The 21,485-nt window shown below is 41.5% G+C and overlaps 1 protein-coding gene across 1 annotated transcript; it reads right to left on the minus strand.

The window, feature by feature from the left end:
* Positions 1-479: 479 nt before the first annotated feature.
* SLC27A2 (solute carrier family 27 member 2) lies at positions 480-19,553 on the minus strand. The gene is made up of 10 exons (XM_063314140.1): positions 19,042-19,553; positions 15,749-15,958; positions 14,507-14,665; positions 12,778-12,902; positions 7,927-8,121; positions 6,595-6,685; positions 5,436-5,634; positions 4,074-4,171; positions 2,122-2,252; positions 480-678 (listed from the first exon to the last, which is right to left on the minus strand). The coding sequence occupies exons 1-10, from the start codon at positions 19,517-19,519 to the stop codon at positions 502-504; spliced, it is 1,863 nt and encodes a 620-aa protein (XP_063170210.1). The 5' UTR covers positions 19,520-19,553; the 3' UTR covers positions 480-501.
* Positions 19,554-21,485: the final 1,932 nt, after the last annotated feature.

Genomic DNA, 21,485 nt, shown 5'->3' on the forward strand with positions numbered 1-21,485 from the left:
GAGGTTCTAGCACCCCCTTCCCAAACTGTTGTTCTAATAGACTGGATGAGGCAGTGAATTGGAACTTTTATTCTCTCTGGGCACTAGATGGGATGAAATTTCCCATTCTTCAGTATGGGAAGATATTTCCCATTCTGTATTCTGACATTTCCTCCTGCACAGACTAACAGAGAGAAATGAGAAGTGCTTGTACAAGGGAGACTCAACTAGCACATCGGCCTCACTGGAGTGTCCGCCAAGTCTATGGTTATGCAAGCTATTAACTTCTAAAGATGACGATCCCAATACATGTAGAGTACCTCCATATTGGCAGATCAGTCTGGAGGTGGTGCAACTATTTTGTTCCAAAGGCCATCAACAGTACCACTAAAATATTGATAAAACAAATAAGACATTGGCATTTCAAAATCTAGGCATAAATATATAATTAGGCTGCAAATCAATTTTCCATAACTTTCTAAAATTATGTAACGACAGACTTAAAAAAAAACTTCAGAAGCTCTATATTTTCCATTGGTTGCTACATATTGAGTTATAGATGTCCTCTGTCAGGGGTACGTATGTCTTCTGTTTATCATCCAAAAAATATAAGGTGTCTTTGACAACTGCCGGATTGAATCCTTCCTGTGCTAACTGCACCTTCCGGTATTTAAATGTTCCTGTGATCTCAATAGCATCCTATTAGAATAAGAAGAAACAGCATGGCAATGCTAAGTTGCAATATACCCAGGTCTCTAAAAATAATTATTCTTCCTTCCTAAACATAATGATTTTTGTTTCTTCATTATGCAAATAATTAATAGTAACCCACAGTTATAGTGTCAAAGGGCCATAGTTCGATGAAAGGCTATTCTTAACATCTCTAGACAGATCTGAAAAGGGCTTGTCGCATGAACCTTCAGAAGTCTCCCTGAACATGGCGTCCTTCAGATGTGCTGGGAGTTAAACTATCTAGTGTATGTGCTGGGAATTCAGAGAGCTGGTCCCAGAACATTTGGAGGACACTTGGGGAACACAGCCTTGGGTAATCGTTGGCCATCAGTGATTATAATGCTGAGAGAGGGATCAGTGTTTGAACTCAAGATCAGGTAGTTTCATATGTTCTTACAAAGGCCCTGTTCCTACAACATGCTTAGCCCGGTCAGTCATTAATCCAGTCAAATCTCTTTATTGGTTGTTACGGCAGCAACCAGACACACCAATTGGGTCAAAGTTGTCATTTTGAGAACAAAGTCTTCATGCACTGATATCCCCTAAGAACTTATGGCACAAAGTACTGGCAAGATGCCATTATATTATTAATCCTTTGGACAGGCAGGAAATAGCAGATGTGGCTTGGCTGCAGCAGCTGATTAATAATAGAGAGGCCTACATTGTTTTTTAGCCACTCTTTCTTTCCAGCTCTTGCTCTTGGAGGACTAGGTAGGCAAAATGGTTTAATGGACTAGGCATAGGTGTTCCCTCAATATGCTTGACTGATTGAGTCATACTCTATGTATGACTAGTCTTTTTTTTTTAATCCATTCAATCGTGTCTGATCTCAGAGACTGCCTGGACAAGTCCCTGCAGTTTTCTTGGCAAGTTTTTCAGAAGTGGTTTGCCATTGCCTCCTTCCTAGGGCTGAGAGGGAGTGACTGGCCCAAGGTCACCCAGCTGGCTTTGTGCCTAAGGCGGGGCTAGAACTCACGGTCTCCTGGTTTCTAGCCTGATGCCTTAACCACTACACCAAACTGGCTGTCATGACTAGTCTATTTGGGGCTAAATTTAATCCCCTGAGCCAATTGACCCCTTTTTGCTGTTCTACGACACCTCCCTCGTTGATCTACTTGTGTCTTGTGAGAATAGGACCTGAGACATATAATATTCACGTGGCTTAATTTTAAATAAACCAGCAATTAGTATTGCAACTTTAAATTTCTGGCTTCCATATAAGATTTCAGATGTTATGCTAGCTAATACAATCAACTATCCACAGCACAGTGGGAAATATGCATATTACGAGATCTTTCAAACAATGCAATACAGCAACATCCATGAACATTATGTTTCTCATTCTCTAATGCAAAGACGCTGTCACTTTCTACCCAATTGTGAGAGGAGTATGGATGGAAGATGACCTACCTGAATCCTCACAAAATACGGTCTTGCATAAAGTGGTAAGTAATCTGCCACATGCTTGTAGAGAATTTCCCCATGAAATTCACAACCATCTGCTAGTCGGATGGATGCCATGCCTATTCGGCCTTCATGATCTGCAGGAGAATTGCCATTAATATTTGCTTCTCTCAACTGTTTCCTACCAAGTCTGTGAAATACCTTATTGTATTTGTATTAACGATTATGATTACTGGCCAGAATTCAACAACTTAACATTAAAAGACCTGATCATAATGATGGATCAAACTAAAAAATCCACCTGAAGTGTTCAAATCATTTTTATGCTTTACGTAAAAGACAAACACCAATGCACTAAGTAGTTCTTCAATTTAGAGCATTTGGTACATTTACATCTCTGTTAGTATGTAGCCTATGTACACTTATATCTCCCTTAAGATTAGAAATTAATTATTTCAAAATCAAAGATGAAAATTTAGGCAAATGAATCAGAAGCCTCCTAGTGGCACAAGAATCTTCCCAGGGGAATCCATAGCATATGGTTAAAAAAAAAAGCCAAGATGGCATCTGTGATGGTGCAATTGAAGTTCTGCCTGGTGGAGCTTTGATCACACTGTTATTGCCACCATTTTTAGTTTTCTTTATTATACCCCATGGACACCCCTGAATTGTCCACAGCTAGGACCTTGCATGGTGTTGCAGTACAGATCGTGCTTGCCCTGCTGCCTGGGGGCTCTCAGGAGAAAAAGTGGTGGGAGCAACTTGTGACTTTCCCTGCCAGCTTCCCACAAGCAAAGTCGGGGAAGCTGGCAGGGAAGGTCGCAAATGGCGATCATGTTGTAACTGCAAGCCAGTTGCCAAGCACCTGAATGGCAATCACGTGACCACGGGGACACTGCATCAGCTGCATCTTTGAGGACTGGTTGTAAGTCTTCTTTTTCAGCACCGTCATAACTTCGAACGGTTGCTGAAGGAGTGGTCGCTAAGTGAGAACTACCTGTAGTTACAGGCAACGTTACCATGAGAACTCGGTAGCATTCTTGGTTAGGAACCAACCTTTTGTAATTTTTACAGGCTGCAAAGAGACACCATGGGATATATTTATTCAAAGGATTTATGGTCTCACTGAATCTTTGGCCACCCCTTTTTAATAGGTGTTAAATAAATCTTTTAAAATACATGTGTAGTATACCCATAGCAACAAATACTGAATATTATATATAATTCATGCAAGAGAAAACAAGCCTTTAAATGATTTCTGGGGGAAAAATGAAGGGCTAGCATCAAGGACTAATGTTCCCTTTCAGCCACAAAAGATCAGTTTGCAATTAATTAACTCTTCTACTAGACTCTGCCCATCCAGTGGAAGGTCTGCCTAGTCTGTGACATAATCTGAGTCAAGACTGGGGAAAACAAAGAATAAAGGTTTAGATATCCAACATTAGATAGTTTAGTTGTTGAATAAAGAACCCAGCAATAGACTGGGTTTATTTCCAGTTCTAAAGAATTCAATTTGCTTAAGCACTTTCATTTACTTAAAAAGTGCCTGTTCAAGAATGTCATGCCAGCTATTTCCTGGCATCACCTCTACCACTATATTGACAGCTTCAGGTGTCACATCAGGAAAGAGTGAAGGAAATATTTGCTTTCTCTGTGCAGTGCTGGTGAACATTCTGGGAAGAATGGCACCGAAGTTTTTGGAAAATATCCTTGGTGAAGAGAAGAGAAACAGGAAGGCTTGAGTGGGGCGTGAGTTCTAAAGGAACTGAGGCTGCTTAATTACTTGCCATATTTTTAGCTGCTTTTAACATCAGTACCGTGTTCTTCCAGGGCTCCACTTATTCTCTTTAGAATAACACATTTTGGGATCCAGATTAAAAAAAAATTCAAAACGGTCACCTTAAAATCTCCCTCCCCCACTCTATTGCACCGCAAGAATCTCTGTCTTTATCCCATACCTGGCACAGATACACCATACACATTCACCTCCTGAATAAAGTTGATCAGTCCTAAAATATCAGCAACTTCTGTTGTGGCCACGTTTTCTCCTTTCCATCTGAGGGAATGCAATTCATTTTAAAAAGCATAGAATAAAGCAACACTATTCTTGTGTTAACAAGGGGACGCGGTGGCGCTGCGGGTTAAACCGCTGAGCTGTCGATCGGAAGGTCGGCGGTTCGAAACCGCGCGGCGGGGTGAGCTCCCGTTGCTCGTCCCAGCTCCTGCACACCAAGCAGTTCGAAAACATGCAAATGTGAGTAGATTAATTGGTACCGCTTCGGCGGGAAGGTAACGGCGTTCCGTGAGTCATGCTGGCCACATGACCCGGAAGTGTCCTATGGACAACGCCGGCTCCAAGGCTTTGAAACGGAGATGAGCACCGCCCCCTAGAGTCGGACACGACTGGACTTTACGTCAAGGGAAACCTTTACCTTTTTATTCTTGTGTTACCTGCCTTACAAATGTAACTCAGAAAAAGTTCCCAGCCTGTAAATATTTCTGCTACCCAAGCTTGATGATGATGATGATGATAATTACAACAATAACAACTATTATTGTCATTAAATATAATACTTCCATGGAATGGATGAAGGACCACAAAGAAAAATTGCCTTTCTGAAAGACTGGGAAGAAACTCTTACTTGCTACTGTGCCCATGGGTTGGGGGTCAAAAAGTCAAAATGGTGCTGAACAATCAAAGAGCTACCTCTTTTTTTACCATCACAACCTGCCATGTTGACTTTTTTCATGCCCATCCCTAGTTGCCACCATCAGTACAACAGATAGCACATACAGCATTCCATGCCTTACAAAGCTCAACGGGTGACTTTAACAAGATACAATAAAGCAAGACCAATCCAACCACCTTATGATTTAGGGATTAGGCAAAGCCATTCAGATGGTCCTGTTCTCATAAATGAGCCCCAGGCATCTGCTAGAGGGGGAAACTCAAACTCAAATCCTGCCTTGGACAGCAGTGTCAGAGGATGCTATGGCATAAGAAGGATAGTCCAAACTACAGTTCTGGGGTGCCATCACATGGGGCTGCCACATGCAAGACCAAAGTTTACCAAAAGTAGCCTCCAACATAATACCTCAGACCATTTGACTGCAAATTCATAGTACTGTTTCAGCATGCTGGAATTGACCGATGGGGAAATTAAACTCTAGACTCCTTGAACATTAAACTGTGACTTCAATGCTGAATCATAGCTGCCACATTTCAGACAAGTAAAGATCTACCTATACTTATTTTCTGCTGACACACACAAAAAAAGAGAAAGAGAGAGAGAGAGAGAGAGAAAGTGAGAGTAACAAACCGGAAGGTATCTCCAACTCGATCATGGAAATAAATAAAGTTGTCACGATCAATCATTAAAAGATCTCCACTGTTGAAGTACACATCGTCTTTCTGGAAAACGTCTTGTAGCTTTTTCTTTTCCGTCAGGCTCTTTGATCCTGCATAACCACTAAATGGAGCTAACTGGGTGATTTTGCAAACCAACAGCCCCACTTCACCTAGGAGGAACACAAAACGCAAACAAAATGAAAAAGGAAGACTGCAGAGTCATAGGGTTGAATGCCTGGATGCATTGTAGGGTTCCCTGCAAAAGTTCTATAACTAACAAAAATGCAGCAGCAATAATGAAAATCTCATATATAAGTCCATTTTAATATCAAAGTGCACTCCCCCCACCAAAGTTAACATACCCCACATGGTATTTGCAGTACCCCAGAACTTAAATTAATATTTTCAGGTGAAATTCTGGTGCAAGCTTTTGAGCAGGTTCACTGAAATCCTAGGACTGATTTAAAGATCTTGCACACTTACTGGATATACATATAACACACATCTACTTGGGAGTAAAAGTCTACTTGGGAATCGGCTATTACTCCCAAGTAGTCCAGTTTTTGCTTTTAGCTCTGATCTGTACCAACTTAAATTAGGGAGAGGTCAGGAACTCCCAATATTTAAGCATCTGCTTGAGCACAACTAGATGTTGAATTTGCTTTTTGATGCCATCTTGAATTTGCTTTTTGATGCCAAGACTTGTACAAGACTGTAGAAGCCTTGACCTGTGGTGACACCGGTGATGCTTTGCTACTGATCTTACACCTGAGTAAGCTCTTACCTGCTGTAAGTATTCTTGGCTGCTTTTGGCATGGATAGTTTTGCCTCAAACTCTGATACAGGAGATGATGGGAGGGTTTCTGGGCCATTATATAAGATTGTAAAGGTGATGCCTAGTGCCTGGATAGATTGTTGAGCCCTGAACTAATGGACTCATTCTGCTGCATATTCCTAAAGATGTGGTTGACTTTTAAAGTCTGGATATTTAAGCAATAATCTCTATTTTACTTGGTCTTTCAAACAGACTATAGAGCATTGTTTTTTTTCTTAAAAACATAAAGACAATTCAAAGCATGTTATCTGGTGCTGAATTTCAGTGGGAAATAAAGATGTCAAATCAGAGGTACCTTTAGGAACTTTTATACAGTAGCCATTTTCATCTCTGACAGGCTCATCTTTTTCCACATCATATTTAATGAGGTTGTAGTGTATTACTTTCTAAGGAAAGCAGAAGACGATTGGTATATTATGTGTTTAAAACAGAGACTCAGATGCTTTTGGGGTTTGTTTCTGAAAGAACATACTTATAGTCCCCCCTGATATGATTAAGTGCTGCGATCTTAGAACATTTTAAAAAATGCTGCCATTTAAGAGATAGGGCAGCATCAATAAATGAGATTCCATTTTCATTTTATATAGACAGGATATATACAGCTGCAGCCTGATGTTGAGAAAACTTCCTTACCTCTTTAAGTATTATCCCCAATTTTGCTTGCTATTGGCATAAGGAACTGAAGATCTTACTGAGTTGACATGTTGTCTGAGATATGATATTGTTTGCTTTAGTTTGATATACAAATGAAATCAATGAATAAACCAAACTTTGTTTTCAGGACACATATAAACTAGTTTAAGACCAGTGTACTGTTGTCTTACTGCAGGGATGCATGGTTTGATTGTGGTTTCCAGGATTATCCTTTGTTATTGCCCAATCCTCTAGCCAATCCAGCGGTGTCAGCCATGGGCTTCTAAAATGCGCTAGAAAGTGTCCAACAGGTTATGATTACTTTGCTTTGGCTTGTTAATCCATAACAGGTAGGGAACTGGGTTTTGGCTTACCATAATCGTGGAGAAATATGATACAGGGTCAACCCAAGCTGCTTTTGAAGTGTGGCAGGGCATAAAAAACTTGAGTATTCATTACATTTATTAACTACTGCTTGAAATTTTGCACAGATGAAAAATTGGGAATGAAAAACTAGCTTTGGCCTCAGTGTTCAGCTGGGGCTGTGATCCTCAAGCAACATAGATCTCTTTTTTTCTTCAATTTAGCAAAGAGATGGAATTTCACCTGTCTAGGTCCCTGCACACTTCTTTGACACATAAGATTTCATAGGATTGCACATAGAACTGAGGGAAACATGTAGGTCCTTCAATCCAGTTCTATGTTCCAAATCCAAATGCCCCCAAATGTCTACCCTTTGTTTGAAATATTCTATGAAGAGGAGTCCACCCCCTCCTTCAATTTTTGATTTAATTGTGGATGGAGCCTCTGGAAATCAGGATTACAGACTGAAATGTAAAGCATGTCAGTTCTCATATGTAATACTTACGTTTTTAGGAAAGCACCATACAAATTATCTTTCAAAGGACGTTCATGGTTGACCACTGATGGATGCTAGAAAAAAACTAATTGGTAAATACAAATTAAAGGAACATATGTCTTTACTTTTTCATACCTTATGGAAGTAGTTCAATCTTCCCACAGCTCCGATTTTTCCAGTATAATTAACAAATCCAACATTGGCTTCAGTGGCTGCATAAAACTCAAAAATACGCATGTCTCCAAACCTTCTAATGAATTCCCTCCAAACATCAGCCCGTAAGCCATTACCCACAGCAAGTCTTACTGTATGGTTCTGATCATTGTCTTTCTAGAAAAAAACAAATCACAATTCCAGAAGAGCATAAAGGAATACTTGGGAGAGAACCAACAAATTAGACAGCTTTCTATTTCATAGTTGCAAAAGCATTCTATACTGATTTACCAGAGGGAGTGGACCTTTCTTCAGAAACAGAAGATGTTGTCCTATATCAAGCCAGTCCAATATTTCTCAAGCTGTGCGACTTCCAGATGTCTTGAGTTCAACTCACACAATTCTCAGCAGTGGCCAAGGTGGGGATAGTTAGGAATTCTGCTAGTTGAGCTTAACACATCTAAAAGTTGCCAAAGTAGGGAAACAATGAACTCACCCAAGAAGGGTAACTTGCTAATCTTATACAGCCAGTGGTATAGACCGTATAGAACATTATCTTTACATTGATGAGGCTGAGTAGTGGGGCACTGGGTTTGTATGCAAAAGGTTACAGGTTTAGCTTCTGACATATCCATAGAGTTTCTTGAGAACTGCTGCCAATCAGTGCAAGCAATGTTGAGCTAGGTAGATGAGGCATCCGATTCAGTATAAGCCATCGTCTGATAACCTTGATGTATGCGTGTAAAAAAGTTTAATTATAAGCGACTCTTCTTTCCATGCCATCAGGAAAAAGCTTCGGCTCAATCTGTGCTGCCACTAAAGGTGGGGTTAGGCACACTTTGCTAAATGTGTGTTCATGTGTTGAGCATGAGCTACTGGGGAGCCTTGTGTTCACGTGTCCCATGACACTACCTTACACACCACTGAGAGTTAAAAGCTTTGCATTATGTTAGTTAACCATATCTTCCTGTGTTACCCAAACTGGTAAAGTGGTTAATTCTGAACAATCTGGTATATTTAAGAGATCAAACATTCTGTTCACTTGCCATTTTTTTCCTTCTTAGCTTTCTTTTGCCCCCTTTTGTTCTTTGATTGTGGACCTCTGAGATTTATTTTTCCACCTAGTAAAGTTCCTCTAGGGGAAGCAGACTATTATTACCCTCCAGTCCTGCTGTTTGTCCTTTTGTTTCTCATTAATCCTTTTGTGAGTTAAGGAGATAAAAAAGAATAAAAGCAGCTGCAGTTAAAACTGGCCTGTAAATAACCACAAAAGAAATGCACCATAAAAATATGCCAGGGAGAAAGAAAGTGTGGGACAAAACGGCTTAGATCTGTTGCTGCAAATAAACTCAAACATCTGAACACTTTTGAGTCTAATGGCAATACAAGGAAGCTGCAAGTACATCAACTATTATGGACCCATTAAAGGACAGGATAGTTCTCTGGACAGCCACAATGAAAAATATTTAAAATTGGATGGATGGATAGATAGGGATGGATGGATGGACATAAATCATATAAAAACAGAATAATTAGAGATCCTGTATTTGTTGGTGTGTTTTAACCCTAGCAACACAGAACTTAGCTACAGTTCTTGTAATGCTGGTGTTGGAATTGGAAAGTAGGAGCCTTCATAACATTCTGTTCATCCTGGACACTGTTACAGAAGAGGCAAATTGAGAGATTTCCATCTGTCCCTATAGAGCTTGCAATACACAGGCATTTTCTATCACTCCTCCAAACCCCGAGGATCAACTTGTTCAAATAAAGCAGTTGTGGAATATTTGCCCGGGAGATGTGCTGATGTAACACACTATTCTGTGCCCAAAAGGAGTCCTTCTTCCTGTATTCAGTGTTTAAAACTGATCCTGGAGATTTGGCTACCTGAAGCAGAAGAGATGATGGCTCAACATCCATGTTCCACATAGAGTTGACCAGAAGGGCAGATAAATCTCCTAATAAAGAGGGATTGACTAATTCCTCCTTTTTACTAGAGATAATACATAAGTATAGAAAGGAAGAGAAGGTTGTGTAGCATATACAGCTGTATGCTGCAACATTTTGCCATTGCTCTCTCCCCACCAACTAAGGCCACCTGCAGTGTGGGGGGACTGCTCAGAAACAAGCTTGGGAATCAGAAAATTAATATTTAGAACTGTAGGAAGTCCACTTCTAAAGGATGCAATAAATCGTCTCAAAACCCACCACAGGGTTTGTTCAGTTTTTGCTTAGCCAAGCATGCGAATCTAACTATATGATTAATGAATCAGGGAAGAAAGTGTAGCATTATGCATGAAACCATTACAGTTTATTCAACAAAACATAGTTTAGTTGAATAATAGTTTTAGCAACAAAACATAGTTTTAGCAAACTTTAGCTTGGCATGCCTTTGGTAACAAAGTGTGTTTCCAATCTGTTTGAGACAATTCAAATTATGTGTGTGAGATTCGTTTTGCCTATAGCCCAGTGCTTTCCCTCCCTCTGCCTACTTGCTTACTTTTGCTGTTGGATCCATCCAAAACTAAATTAAAAGTGGCCTACAAGGGAAGAATCAGTGAACAGATCAGTCTAAAGTAGCTCTTCACAGTTGTGCTTTGACTGTGCCCTGGTATATCTCATGCTTAGAGAAACACAGAGCTGGAAAACATATATTGTTCATTATGTGTAACTCTGCCCTGAGAAAGTCATACCTATTTATTCAGATGTGGTAGCAAACAACCGATATGTTGCATACAATGAGTGTGTATGCATGAATACTTCTGAAGGTGCCAATTTTCATATTTACATGAAAAAAATTCCTGTTTTTCCTGTTATTATAATAGAAATTAAGCAACACGCCTCCCAGTTTAATTACCAGATAACAAAATCTTTAGTGGTATGGATTTATAACACCTGGAGGCTAAGCAGCTTCCACCATTAAATGTCTCCTTGGGTCATATTATCCCATCATTATCACAAGTTCATGTTCTTCAGTCTTGAGGGCACTTCCTTGGTTTATATAACTAACATGCTTTGAACAATATGCTGAGCTACTGTTCAAAGCCTCATTAAATCTTCAGGATTGAGGACCAGTTGGCCTAGAATGCAGTCTATTTATCCTTTATTGAGGGGCTTTTTTTTGTACTAGCATTTTTCTCCGTGCACATAATCTACTTAAACATAACTTTCATTGGTTTGCCTAGGACAAATCATACAACAAAAAGGTATTCTCCAAGAATGCTTTAACGGTGTGTGGGAACGAATCACCCAGAGTTGTTATAAGGTTGGGCAGCCTTACCATCCTAATTAATTAAAATCTAAAATTAAATGTATTTAATTAAATAAAATCCAGTGTTAGCTTTGTAGCACCCTTAGGAAGTCTACCCTAAAATCTACATTCAACCCATGTATTCTAAGCAATTGCTCTTAAAACTTTCTCTCTGTTACACATGTGCATTTTCAAATACTATTTCCCCCACTTCATCTTGTCCTACAGTTAGTATGCATGGTGAAAAGAGACATGGTCCCAGGGTGACCCTTGAAGACTTGGACTTCTCCAAGCCCAATTTCAAGCCCTTCTCTGAAATGGACTTTTTAAAAGAAATCATGGGCCACATAGATGGTCTCTTTCTTAATAAAAGCTGATGTCTGGGTTGATATAAAGAACACCTACATCCAATATTTCACCCGTTTGCTCAGGAGTAAGCATATTGGTTTCTGCCTTCCAATACTTGGTTGCATCTAATGTAGTAGAATTCTCATCCATGAGAGCTTAAAACAGAATAACTTTATTACGCATTTAAGATGCCTGAAAAATTTGGCACTTCTGCCACAGCAGACTAATGTTTTTTGAAAAGTATAGACAACAGGTAACGTTTTTGTGCCCGATGGCCAAGCAGGCTAGTAAAACATTTGTATGGGGTACTGGTTTTGTGGATTAATCTGTAGGGTCAGATTCCTTCCAGGCAACCTCCATGATGTTTCATATGACTACATTTACAAAGCATGCTCAGCTGGTTCATTGTTATTTTGGTCAATTTTCTGGTAGTCTAACCTGTTGTGCAATCCCAGAAAATGGGATTATTTCATCACCAAGTTAAGTCTGTTATGTGAATCCAGTAAACTGACCTTACTGGTCTACCATGCAAAATGCAGCTGACAATTTAAAAATATCCCTACAGTACCAAGTTCAGGTTGGAGGACCTAATGTGTAACTTCCATATGCTTACATGTTAGCGGTTTAGGTTGATTATTTACAAGAACCAAGCACAGAGAATGTTACAGTTCATGTTGTTCTAACCTGTCATTCAAAATGCAGCTGATCAATCCTGGGATCATATTGTGCCAGAGATACTCTTCCAGGCCGTGTGAAACTGCATGTGTATGAATGATTGAAAAGATCAGTCATGCTGCTAATAGCCTCCTGTCAAAAGTCAGGCCTTAAAAAGGCAGTTTAACAATGTTGTTGGAAAATTACTGTGGATAATTCCCAGTTCAGCTTGCATACAGCCCAGCACACTCCAACTCAGTCCCTTATCCAGATAGCGCAAGCACACACCCCTTTCATTCCAGAAAGCAAAAAAAATGTGGCTTGATGCTGATTTATTAAACATCAGCAAACAGCAAAAACAGCAAACTGGCCAAAAGCAGGGAAAGAGGCATGAACAACGGGCAAGAGTTTAAAAGGGCAGTGGACTCAGTCACCCTTAACCCTTTTATGTATATAATAATAGCAGAAGAGAGGGAAAGCAGGACACCAGGGACCTTCCTCTGTTCTGCGTGTTGAAGTAATCCGTTTGGTGGATGGGGATGATGCATCCAACAGGGATAAGAGGAAAGAGCTCAGAAGATTACCTTGGGCACATGGCATAAATAACGAAGCACCTCTCCAATGTATTGTATGACGGTCACCTTGTACTTTCTACAGTCATCCCAAAACTGAGAAGCAGAGAATTTGGAGCGTAAAACTAGGGTAGCACCTGGGCATAAAGGGAAAATGGGAAACAGGTTAGATATCTATCCATGCGTGAACATTTTCCCAAGCCTACTGCTGAAGAAAGGTGGTCTATCTATGATCCTCCTCATTGTTCTCTTTGTGTTGATGGCTCCAAGTATGAGCCGCTTACTGGCAATACCAACTGTGCAAAATGTGGCTACCTTCTTTCACAAAACACATCAGCCAAAGGAAAGCAATTTTTCTCATCAAACCAGCCCAACCAGTTTGACAACAGGACAATTGTTAGGTCTACATGCCAAGCTGTATAAAAAGGGTAGCACAATAAAACAGCTAATAGACAGTGCAGTCGATCTTAGATTAAGATATGCTTGTGACCCTTCTGATAGTATGGAAAGTAGGGAGCTAAATTTTGCTCAGAAGAAAACTCTTCAGGGTGAGGAGAATGTTGGTGTACTGGTACAAAAGGTTTTCCATTCAGACTGTTCACATTATGTGTTTAGAAGGGAAGAGTACTGTGCTCCCTAGGCCCTTGTGAAGTCACTGAACTGAGAAGTTATGTTGTCCAAGACTGAGGTCCACTGCCTTTTTTCCAAATGAACTAAAAGCCATCCAGAAGAGTCAAAGAAGAAAACAGCCTTTTGTGAAAATCAGTGGAGCACAGAATCTAAGATGGCAAAGCCTTATGAGCCCTTAGACCAGTGTTTCTCAACCTTGGCAAGTTTAAGATGGGTGGACTTCAACTCCCAGAATTCCCCAACCAGCCTTGCTGGGGAAACACTGCTCTAGACAAACGAGGACCAGCTCTAAACATTGGGTATGTTCTGGGGCACTCAGAGAATGGATCTCAAAAGTTTTGACAGAATTGTTTCAATGAGATGGTGATCTACATAATAGATAGATAATAGCTATGGGCACACAGCTAAAGATAGACAGATAATAGCTATGGGCCCACAGAGAGAGATAATAGAGATAGATAATAGCTATTGGTAGTGACAGCTTTCATTTGTTTTCCCCACATGGTGGACTGAAAGATTATTCGTAGATATTTAAAGGTAATTTTTTTTTAATACTCGTGCTGTTTACTTTCCAACAGTGAGCATGGTTGGCAAAGTTTTGTTGGTGAACACCTCTATCTTTGTCTTGGTCAATTACTCTAATTGATGACAATTCTCTCCTCTTCACAATAAGCCTTGACGACTTGCCGTGGGGTGGTGAGAATATGAACACATCATCTGCATAAAGGAGAACTAAGATTTCTTAGCCACTTTGAATGAATTAAATTCAGTATTTCCTAGATCTTGGCTTGTAGAGTTTAATAGGGAGGAAAATCGAAGAGCAGGTAGACAACTTTGCTTCATTCCTTTCTGAGTAGAAATTGGTGCCAAGAGGCAAGTTGGAGAACATCTGACTTACAATGAAATATTTTCATAGATTTCATACAGAGTCTTCACAGAAGAGGATGCTAGATTCATCCAATGCTTGTTCCTGGAATTAAACTGATAAAGGTGGCATACAGGTCCCTTATGAACAATTGGTATGTTTTTCCACTAAGTGTTTAAGATTATGTAGTAGTCAAGATGGATGCTGGTCTAAAACATGCTTTTCAATTTTATTTAGGCATCTTACCTTGCACGATGCAACCATGTAATCCAAGCAAGAGGGCAGAGCTGTGATATAATGGCAGAGTAGTATAAACAATGTCCTCCGAAGTGACACCACTGATTATAATCAAACCACAAGCTAATAATATACGTTGATGAGTAATCACTGCAGCTTTGGGGAGGCCTATGTGAAAAAAAGGTTGGTTGACTTTTCAGGCACATGAACAGACTGCTTTCCTTTATAAGACAATGACATCTATGCACTGCAATATTTATCATTTAATTTTGGGATAGTTTGATTCATCTGTTGTATGATGTCCTCTTTAATTTTTTTTTTAAAAAACCTTTGTACAAGAAAAGCACTTACCATGTTAAGGGGAATGATTCTAATTTTAAAAGCTAGCATGTCATGGAGAAATCCTATCCATCCATCCATCCATCCCCCAGTATTTCTATACTTTCCCAATTATACTTTTCCAGTTGTTCATAAATTAAACAATAAAAACCATAAACCTAATCACTCTCCTAAAACAATAGTAAAATTTAAAATAGCCCACTGCTGATTAGATAAGAAGTAAAGTATAGAAGTTAGCCTTTTAAAGAAAAGCCACGTTTTCACCACTTTCTGAAAGATGATTAAAATGGGAACTAGTCGAATTGCTTGGGACAGGGATCATATTGAGGAGACCAGGACCACAACAGAGAAGTACAGAGGTTGGAATTCCTCTACCAAATTTCCTCCCTCCCTCTGTATGAGATTCTCTTCAATCACATCACTGAATCATTTCAACCAGAAGATCCAAGTGCAGCATTTGAGATTCAGTTTTTATCGTCAATAAACCTAAACATTGTGAATACTTTCTCTTGAAAATAATACACTCTCCCATTTCTTACTGAACCTTTACCTCACTTTGTTTTCAAACTTCAAAGTACCAGCACATGAAGAGAAATTCCCTTTGCTCAGGCTCTTTGTAAAATGTCAATTTAATTTCCTTTGAAATTACTTTCAAACCAAACAGTTTTAAACTAAGGCTGTAATCCAACATGAATTTACCTGGGAATATTTAACTTACTGAATTCAATGTCCAATTGAACTTCTGAGTAAAATACATTAGGTGTTGCCTTGCAAATCCTGCTTCTAAGCTAGCTTTCCCCAAAGTGATATTCTCCCAAATATGTTGGACTTCATCTTCCATCATTCCCTGATCACCATGTCCAATTCTTAACAAAACAGGAGCCAATTTAGTGACTTTTTAAAAAACTCTACCTGTAGTTCCAGAGGTATAAATGTACAAGGCAGGACTTTTGGAAGTGATATTTGATCTCCAAGACTCTGGAACAGCCTCATCTGAAGCCGCTTCCATCTTGTCAAGGAAACTGGCAACCCCTTCAGTGTCAGATGTCCTACTTAAGAAATAAACGAGCACGTTTTCTTGCTTCAGGGTTGGCAATATGTCTTCAATGGCTGCTTTTAAGTCTTTGGAGAGAAGTTAACATATTAAGAAGGAAATATGGAGCTGATTCATCAGTACTTGTGCTTTTTTACTTTAGACTGTCCTGTCATCAAAAACACTGCCTGGATTGACACATCATGGGAAAGCATTTTGCTTTGGAGAGATTTAGCTTTGCATTGTGTGAAGTCACCTATTTGGCTGAAAATATGGTTTATGGCTTAGCACCAAATTGTGAGCCTAGCCAACTGGGGTTTATCACTGATGCATGATTAGATTAAGTATGGCTTAGTAAGGTATGAACTTCAGAAGGATGATTACTTTTTAAGGCTAGTTACTGTTGCTCATGAATTATTTGGTCAGACAACAACCACAACACGTTCTTCAGTTTCTCCTTAGAGACATAGGATTGATGGAGTTTGCCCTGCGTACTCAGTGGTGATAAAGTGCAGGCAGGCAATAAACAGAATAAAACAAAAGTTGAAGATTGACTTTTGAAGATATCATCCCGCTTAAAGCTGGTTGGTTTCCTAGCAATGCTACCCTACCATAAAGTGATATGCTATGATGCAGGGGAATAATGCTTATTCTGATGATACATGTGGAGCAATATTAGCCATTGGGCTGGCTAGTGGTTGAAGTTGCAAAAGCCTTGATGACTTCCTACTGAAATGGCCCCTGTGAGCTGGTTCCTTATGGAGAGCAAGGGCTCCCCAGTTCCCCGCCCTACGCATCTCTAAGTGAGCTAAGCTATTTCCAAGGTGAGGGTGATTCAATATCCTAGGGAATTTCCTTGTTCTTTCATGCCCTGTTTTTTAAAGACTCAGATAATGAAATGAAAAATATTTCTGAGGATTATCTGTGTGCTTCTGTTCTGAAAGATTGCCAAAAGGGCCACAGTGGCATTGTTCTCTCTTTGGAAAGCATTTCCAAGAGAATGGGTCATTAATAATATATTGCGGCTTGTGCAATCAGTCAGGGCAACCAGTTGTCAAGCCAAGCCCATCACTACTTAAATACTGCAGATCCTGATCTGATACAATAAGCAGAGAATTCCAAGTTTCATCCTGAGTACCATCATGGGCTAGATCAGGGATAATCTGTTGCCCTCCAGGTTTTGGAACCACAAGTGCTATAAGCCCAAACATGATGTGACCAATGGCATGGGTGTTGTCATAATAATGCATCTGGAGAGTATATGGTAACTTACAAAACAGTTGGTTCTATGTTTATTCACTGCAGTCCGAGTTACCATGGGCTTTGGACCCAGATAACCAAAATAAATCTGGGGTTAATCCTTCTTTCTAACCTGTAGACATAGAGATAGGAAGCTAAAGTAGGGGCAAAATGGAGCTGCCCTAGGCAGCATCTCTTTTCCCCATATAACAGGAGAATGGGAATGCACAAAGGCATGATCTTACAACAGGAATCGAATTTCTTTTTCTTTCTTTCCACATAAAGAACAATTACAAAACAAGCTACTGTATAAACAAATAAAATCTCTGAATCAAATTATAGTCCTCCAAATTGGCCAAGTTGATATGAACCACTGAATAACACGGGATGCCTCCAAATGCATGCTGATGGATTCAAATACTTCTGCACATGGTCTTTCTTTCCAAAGTGATCTGACATCTGAATCAGATCGATTTTCTGAACCAGAAGTCTGAATTCAGTTGTACTGCAAATTCAGATTGAAAACCTATATCAGATTTTGCCTGATGTACATATCCTCCTAAGAGAGTCCATAATGGCTCTGTTCCCATGAACAGCTATCACTCTATAGTTTGTCTGATAGAACTTTGGGCATTCACATCCTTCCCTGAAAGTTACAAATGATGCAGAAGGCCAGGCAGCCACATCTTCTATGCATTTTTCTTTCCTAACCTTCTGGCTTGCAGGTGAGAAGGTTGAATACATTTCTACTTGCTTTATGTTTACCTTTCTTGGAAACTTTAAAGGCAAGATGCAAACCTCTCAAGTTTGGAAACTTCAATTCAACCAGCACTTCAAGGTGCTGTTATCACCTTTAAAGCCCCAAATGGCATGGGACCAGGTTATTTGTGGGACGCCTCTCCCTGAGGGTATCTGCCTATCCCACCAGGTCAGATAGAGTGGATGTGCTCCAGGTCCCTTCCTTTAAATGTGATCTAGTGGGACCTGGGAAGCGTGCCTTCTCTGTAGCAGCCCCTGCCCTGTGAAGTGCCCTCCCCCTGAGATCTGGCACCCCCCCCCCAAGCATTTTGGATGTTCTTGAAGAGGAGGCTCTTCCCACAAGCATTGGGGTAGAGTGAGTCTGGAGCCCAGTAAAGTGGAATGCTGATGTGTATGGAAATGTTTCTTTTGGGGAGCTGGGAGGTTTTGTGATGGTTTTATAGTTTTTCAATGTTTTTATTGCTGTTTTGTAAGCCGCCCCAACCCCCGCCTCCAGGTCATGGTACATAAGATAAGCAGCCATATAAGTCTTTTAAATAAATAACATAAATAAATACACGTTATCCCATGTGTGCCTAATGGATGGTACTGTGTTTGTTTCCAGTCCAAAGTAAGCCTGGTCTTTCTGCATAGCTGTTCCCGATGCAGAAAGGGGGGGGGGAACGGTCTGTCAAGTAGTGAGAAAGGAAAATGTTCAGAGACATATATCCAGGTGTGGTCTTGTATCTTTCAGTACAGTTTCACACTTAATCTGAGCTATTTGTAGGGAGAATGAAGCCCCACAGATTTAAAATCAGTTACAATCCAAGCTGAGGGTGTAGGCTTGTTAAGTTCTCCCTGTGATAGTTTCCCTTTCTTTCCGTCCTTGATCCTGGGACCATGGATAGCAAAGCTGGGAATAGGTCTCATGAAGTTCCTTTGCCTCTGATTCAGGAGGGTTGAAAAGTCCCTGAGAGCTGCGGGCTCTTCGAGCAGGGACCTGACGCACCTCCCCAACCCTCAGAATTGGGGACTTGGCGGCCCTTCGGCTGGGAACCCGAGGAGATGCCCCTCCATCGCGGCGTCCTCGCCCAGCCTTTCCCAGGGCTCAACCCCACCGCCCGCCACCCCTACCTAGCTGGGCTTGCGGGTGGCCACCCAGCCCCGGGGCGGGGGAAGGGGCGCCTCTCCTCACCTGGGTCGGCCAGCAGGACCGTGGCCCCGCTGGCTTGGAAGCTGTGAACCAGCGACGGCCCTCGGATCTGGCAGTTGAGGCAGGCCAAGGAGCAGCCCAGCTTGGCGCAGCCCAGCCAGACCCAGAGGTAGGCGGGCTGGTTGCCCAGGTAAAGGGCCACTCTGTCGCCCTGCCGGAGGCCGGCGTGCTCCCGCAGAGCCCGCGCCACCTGGTTGCTGCGCCGCTCCACCTGCTGATAGGTGTAGACCTCGTCCTGAAAGAGCAGCAGCGGCTTCTGGGGCGCCCGGCGCGCCCGCCGCCCGAACACCTCCAGCAAGGTGCGCGGAGGGCGCCGCGCCGCGCCGCGCCTGCTCCACCGCGCCACGGCCACCAGCTGCAAGAAGAAGCGCAAGTCCTGGAAGAAGTAGGGGCACGCCAGCCTCACCAGCAGCGGCAGGAGCAGCAGCCCCGCCAGCGCCGTCCAGAGGCCCGAGAGCATGACCGGCGGGCGCCGCTCGACCGCTGTCCGAGCTGGCAGCAGGCGCGCTGGAGGAGCCACCCGCCGCCCGGGACCAAGTGGCGCCGAAGGAGAGGCGTGCCTGGCTCCTGTGCGCGCGCACTCCCTCACCCCCCCCTCGCTTGCCCCCTCGCCTCGACGCACGGAAAGAGGCGCAAAGTGCGCGCAGCCCGATCTCTGCGTTGGCCGGCTCTGTTCTCTGACTCCCGAGCCAGTTTTCCACCGCAAGAAGAAGCTTCTCTACCTTACTCTGCCTCCCAACTTCCCCGATTGCCTTTGCCTTTAAAAAGACAGGCAGAAGTCTGGTGGCACCTCTGAGATGAATGACTGGAGAGAAGGTATTGTCTTCAAGGCCCTGCACCGCTGTAGCTGTGACCCCAGACTTGGTGGACGGGTGATGTTGGCCAAGGAGATGGCTTCACAGTGTAATGGCGCACTGCTAAGATTACCTGAAGGTGGCTCTCCGGCGTGGAATGATGTTTCCTGTGTTCTGTTGACACCAGACGTTCCATGTGGACCATCTAGGACAGGTGGAGGAAGTGGCTTTGGCTGTTAGGGTTGGCGGACGTCTTGGCTCCAGTGGTTGCAGCTGTTGTGGGACCACTCTGGGCCTGTTCTGCAGGATGGTTGGGCTGCAAGGGATCCTGGAAGCCCAGCATCCACAGCCACTGTCCTGGTGGGTGGTTGTTACAGGGAGCTTGACTGGTTGACCTGAAAGGGGTTACTGCCAGGGATATCTGCAGGAGAGTGTAAAAAAAAGTCAGGATGGTCTGGACCATATGATTCAAGCATTCTGTGTGTGTCGCAGCTGCTGTTTTGACTTTTTGCCTGTGTGTTGCAGCTGCCATCTTAACCTTGTTAAGATGTTTGTTTAACCCTACCAACACCCCAGATTGCTGCCTTGACTGAGAACTCATGCAGCTAATAGCACCTGACAACTGAATCCTCTGCACTCACCATTCCAATTACATTCGTGCCATGCTGTGATGATGGGAGGGGGGTGTTTCAGGACATGTTGCGGGTAGAGGCTGGACATGGGCCTTCTGCATTCACACAACATGCTAAGCCTTGCTTTGGCGAAACCATAAGTGGCTAGATGTGCACACCAGCTGAACTACAGCTAACACACTCGAATGGGTTCATCTGAAATGTGACTATCGAAAAGTAAATCTGGCACAGAATTTAATTCTTGAAAGCTAGGCTTGTATTATATATTGGCTTGTACCATGTCTGAAATTGGCATTTCTCTTAACCTAGTCTTGATATTCTAACTTTCAGTGATCTGTTAAATAAGGATCGATTTTTCACTGTCTGGACAGAAATTACACTAATTCTTTATTTTATGATTTATACTGTGCTGCTTATTGCTGTTCATATGTATATATTACTTGTATTTTGAAATGTCTTGCTATTTTAAAAGCAATATAAAGTTCCAGTTATATAAAACTAACTGATGGAATACTGAAAATTCTTACCTAACAAATTTAGTCCTTTTTAATTCTATAATGCTTGTAAATTCCCTGTTTTTCTCTTTTTTACTTCTTGTTTGCCTTTTCCTGTATGTATTTTTTCTTTTACTTTTCTTTGTCAAAATGTTTAATAAAACTATAATAATAAAAAAGGAAGGATAGAAAACATGCCCTAGAGATGGATGCTTTTGAGACTATTGGATGACCACTAGAGGGTATATTATACTGGGATATCTCAGTTCTTTTTAAACAAATATCAGCAGCTCTCTTGAAGCTAGAATTAAGCTGGAAGATTTATTTCACATAGAGAAAAAGGTCACTGAAATTGCATCCCATTCCTTACAAAATCTTCAGGGTTTTTTTTTTTTCAAAAAAAGCACCAAAATGAAATTGTAAAGCTACGAACAGGTCTATGCATTGACTGGAGAGAACAAGTCCCATTGAACTCAATGAGGTTTACTTTTATTTATATCTCTGTG

This window comes from Candoia aspera, chromosome 13 (assembly GCF_035149785.1).
Source record: "Candoia aspera isolate rCanAsp1 chromosome 13, rCanAsp1.hap2, whole genome shotgun sequence".
NCBI classification, from domain to species: Eukaryota; Metazoa; Chordata; class Lepidosauria; order Squamata; family Boidae; genus Candoia; species Candoia aspera.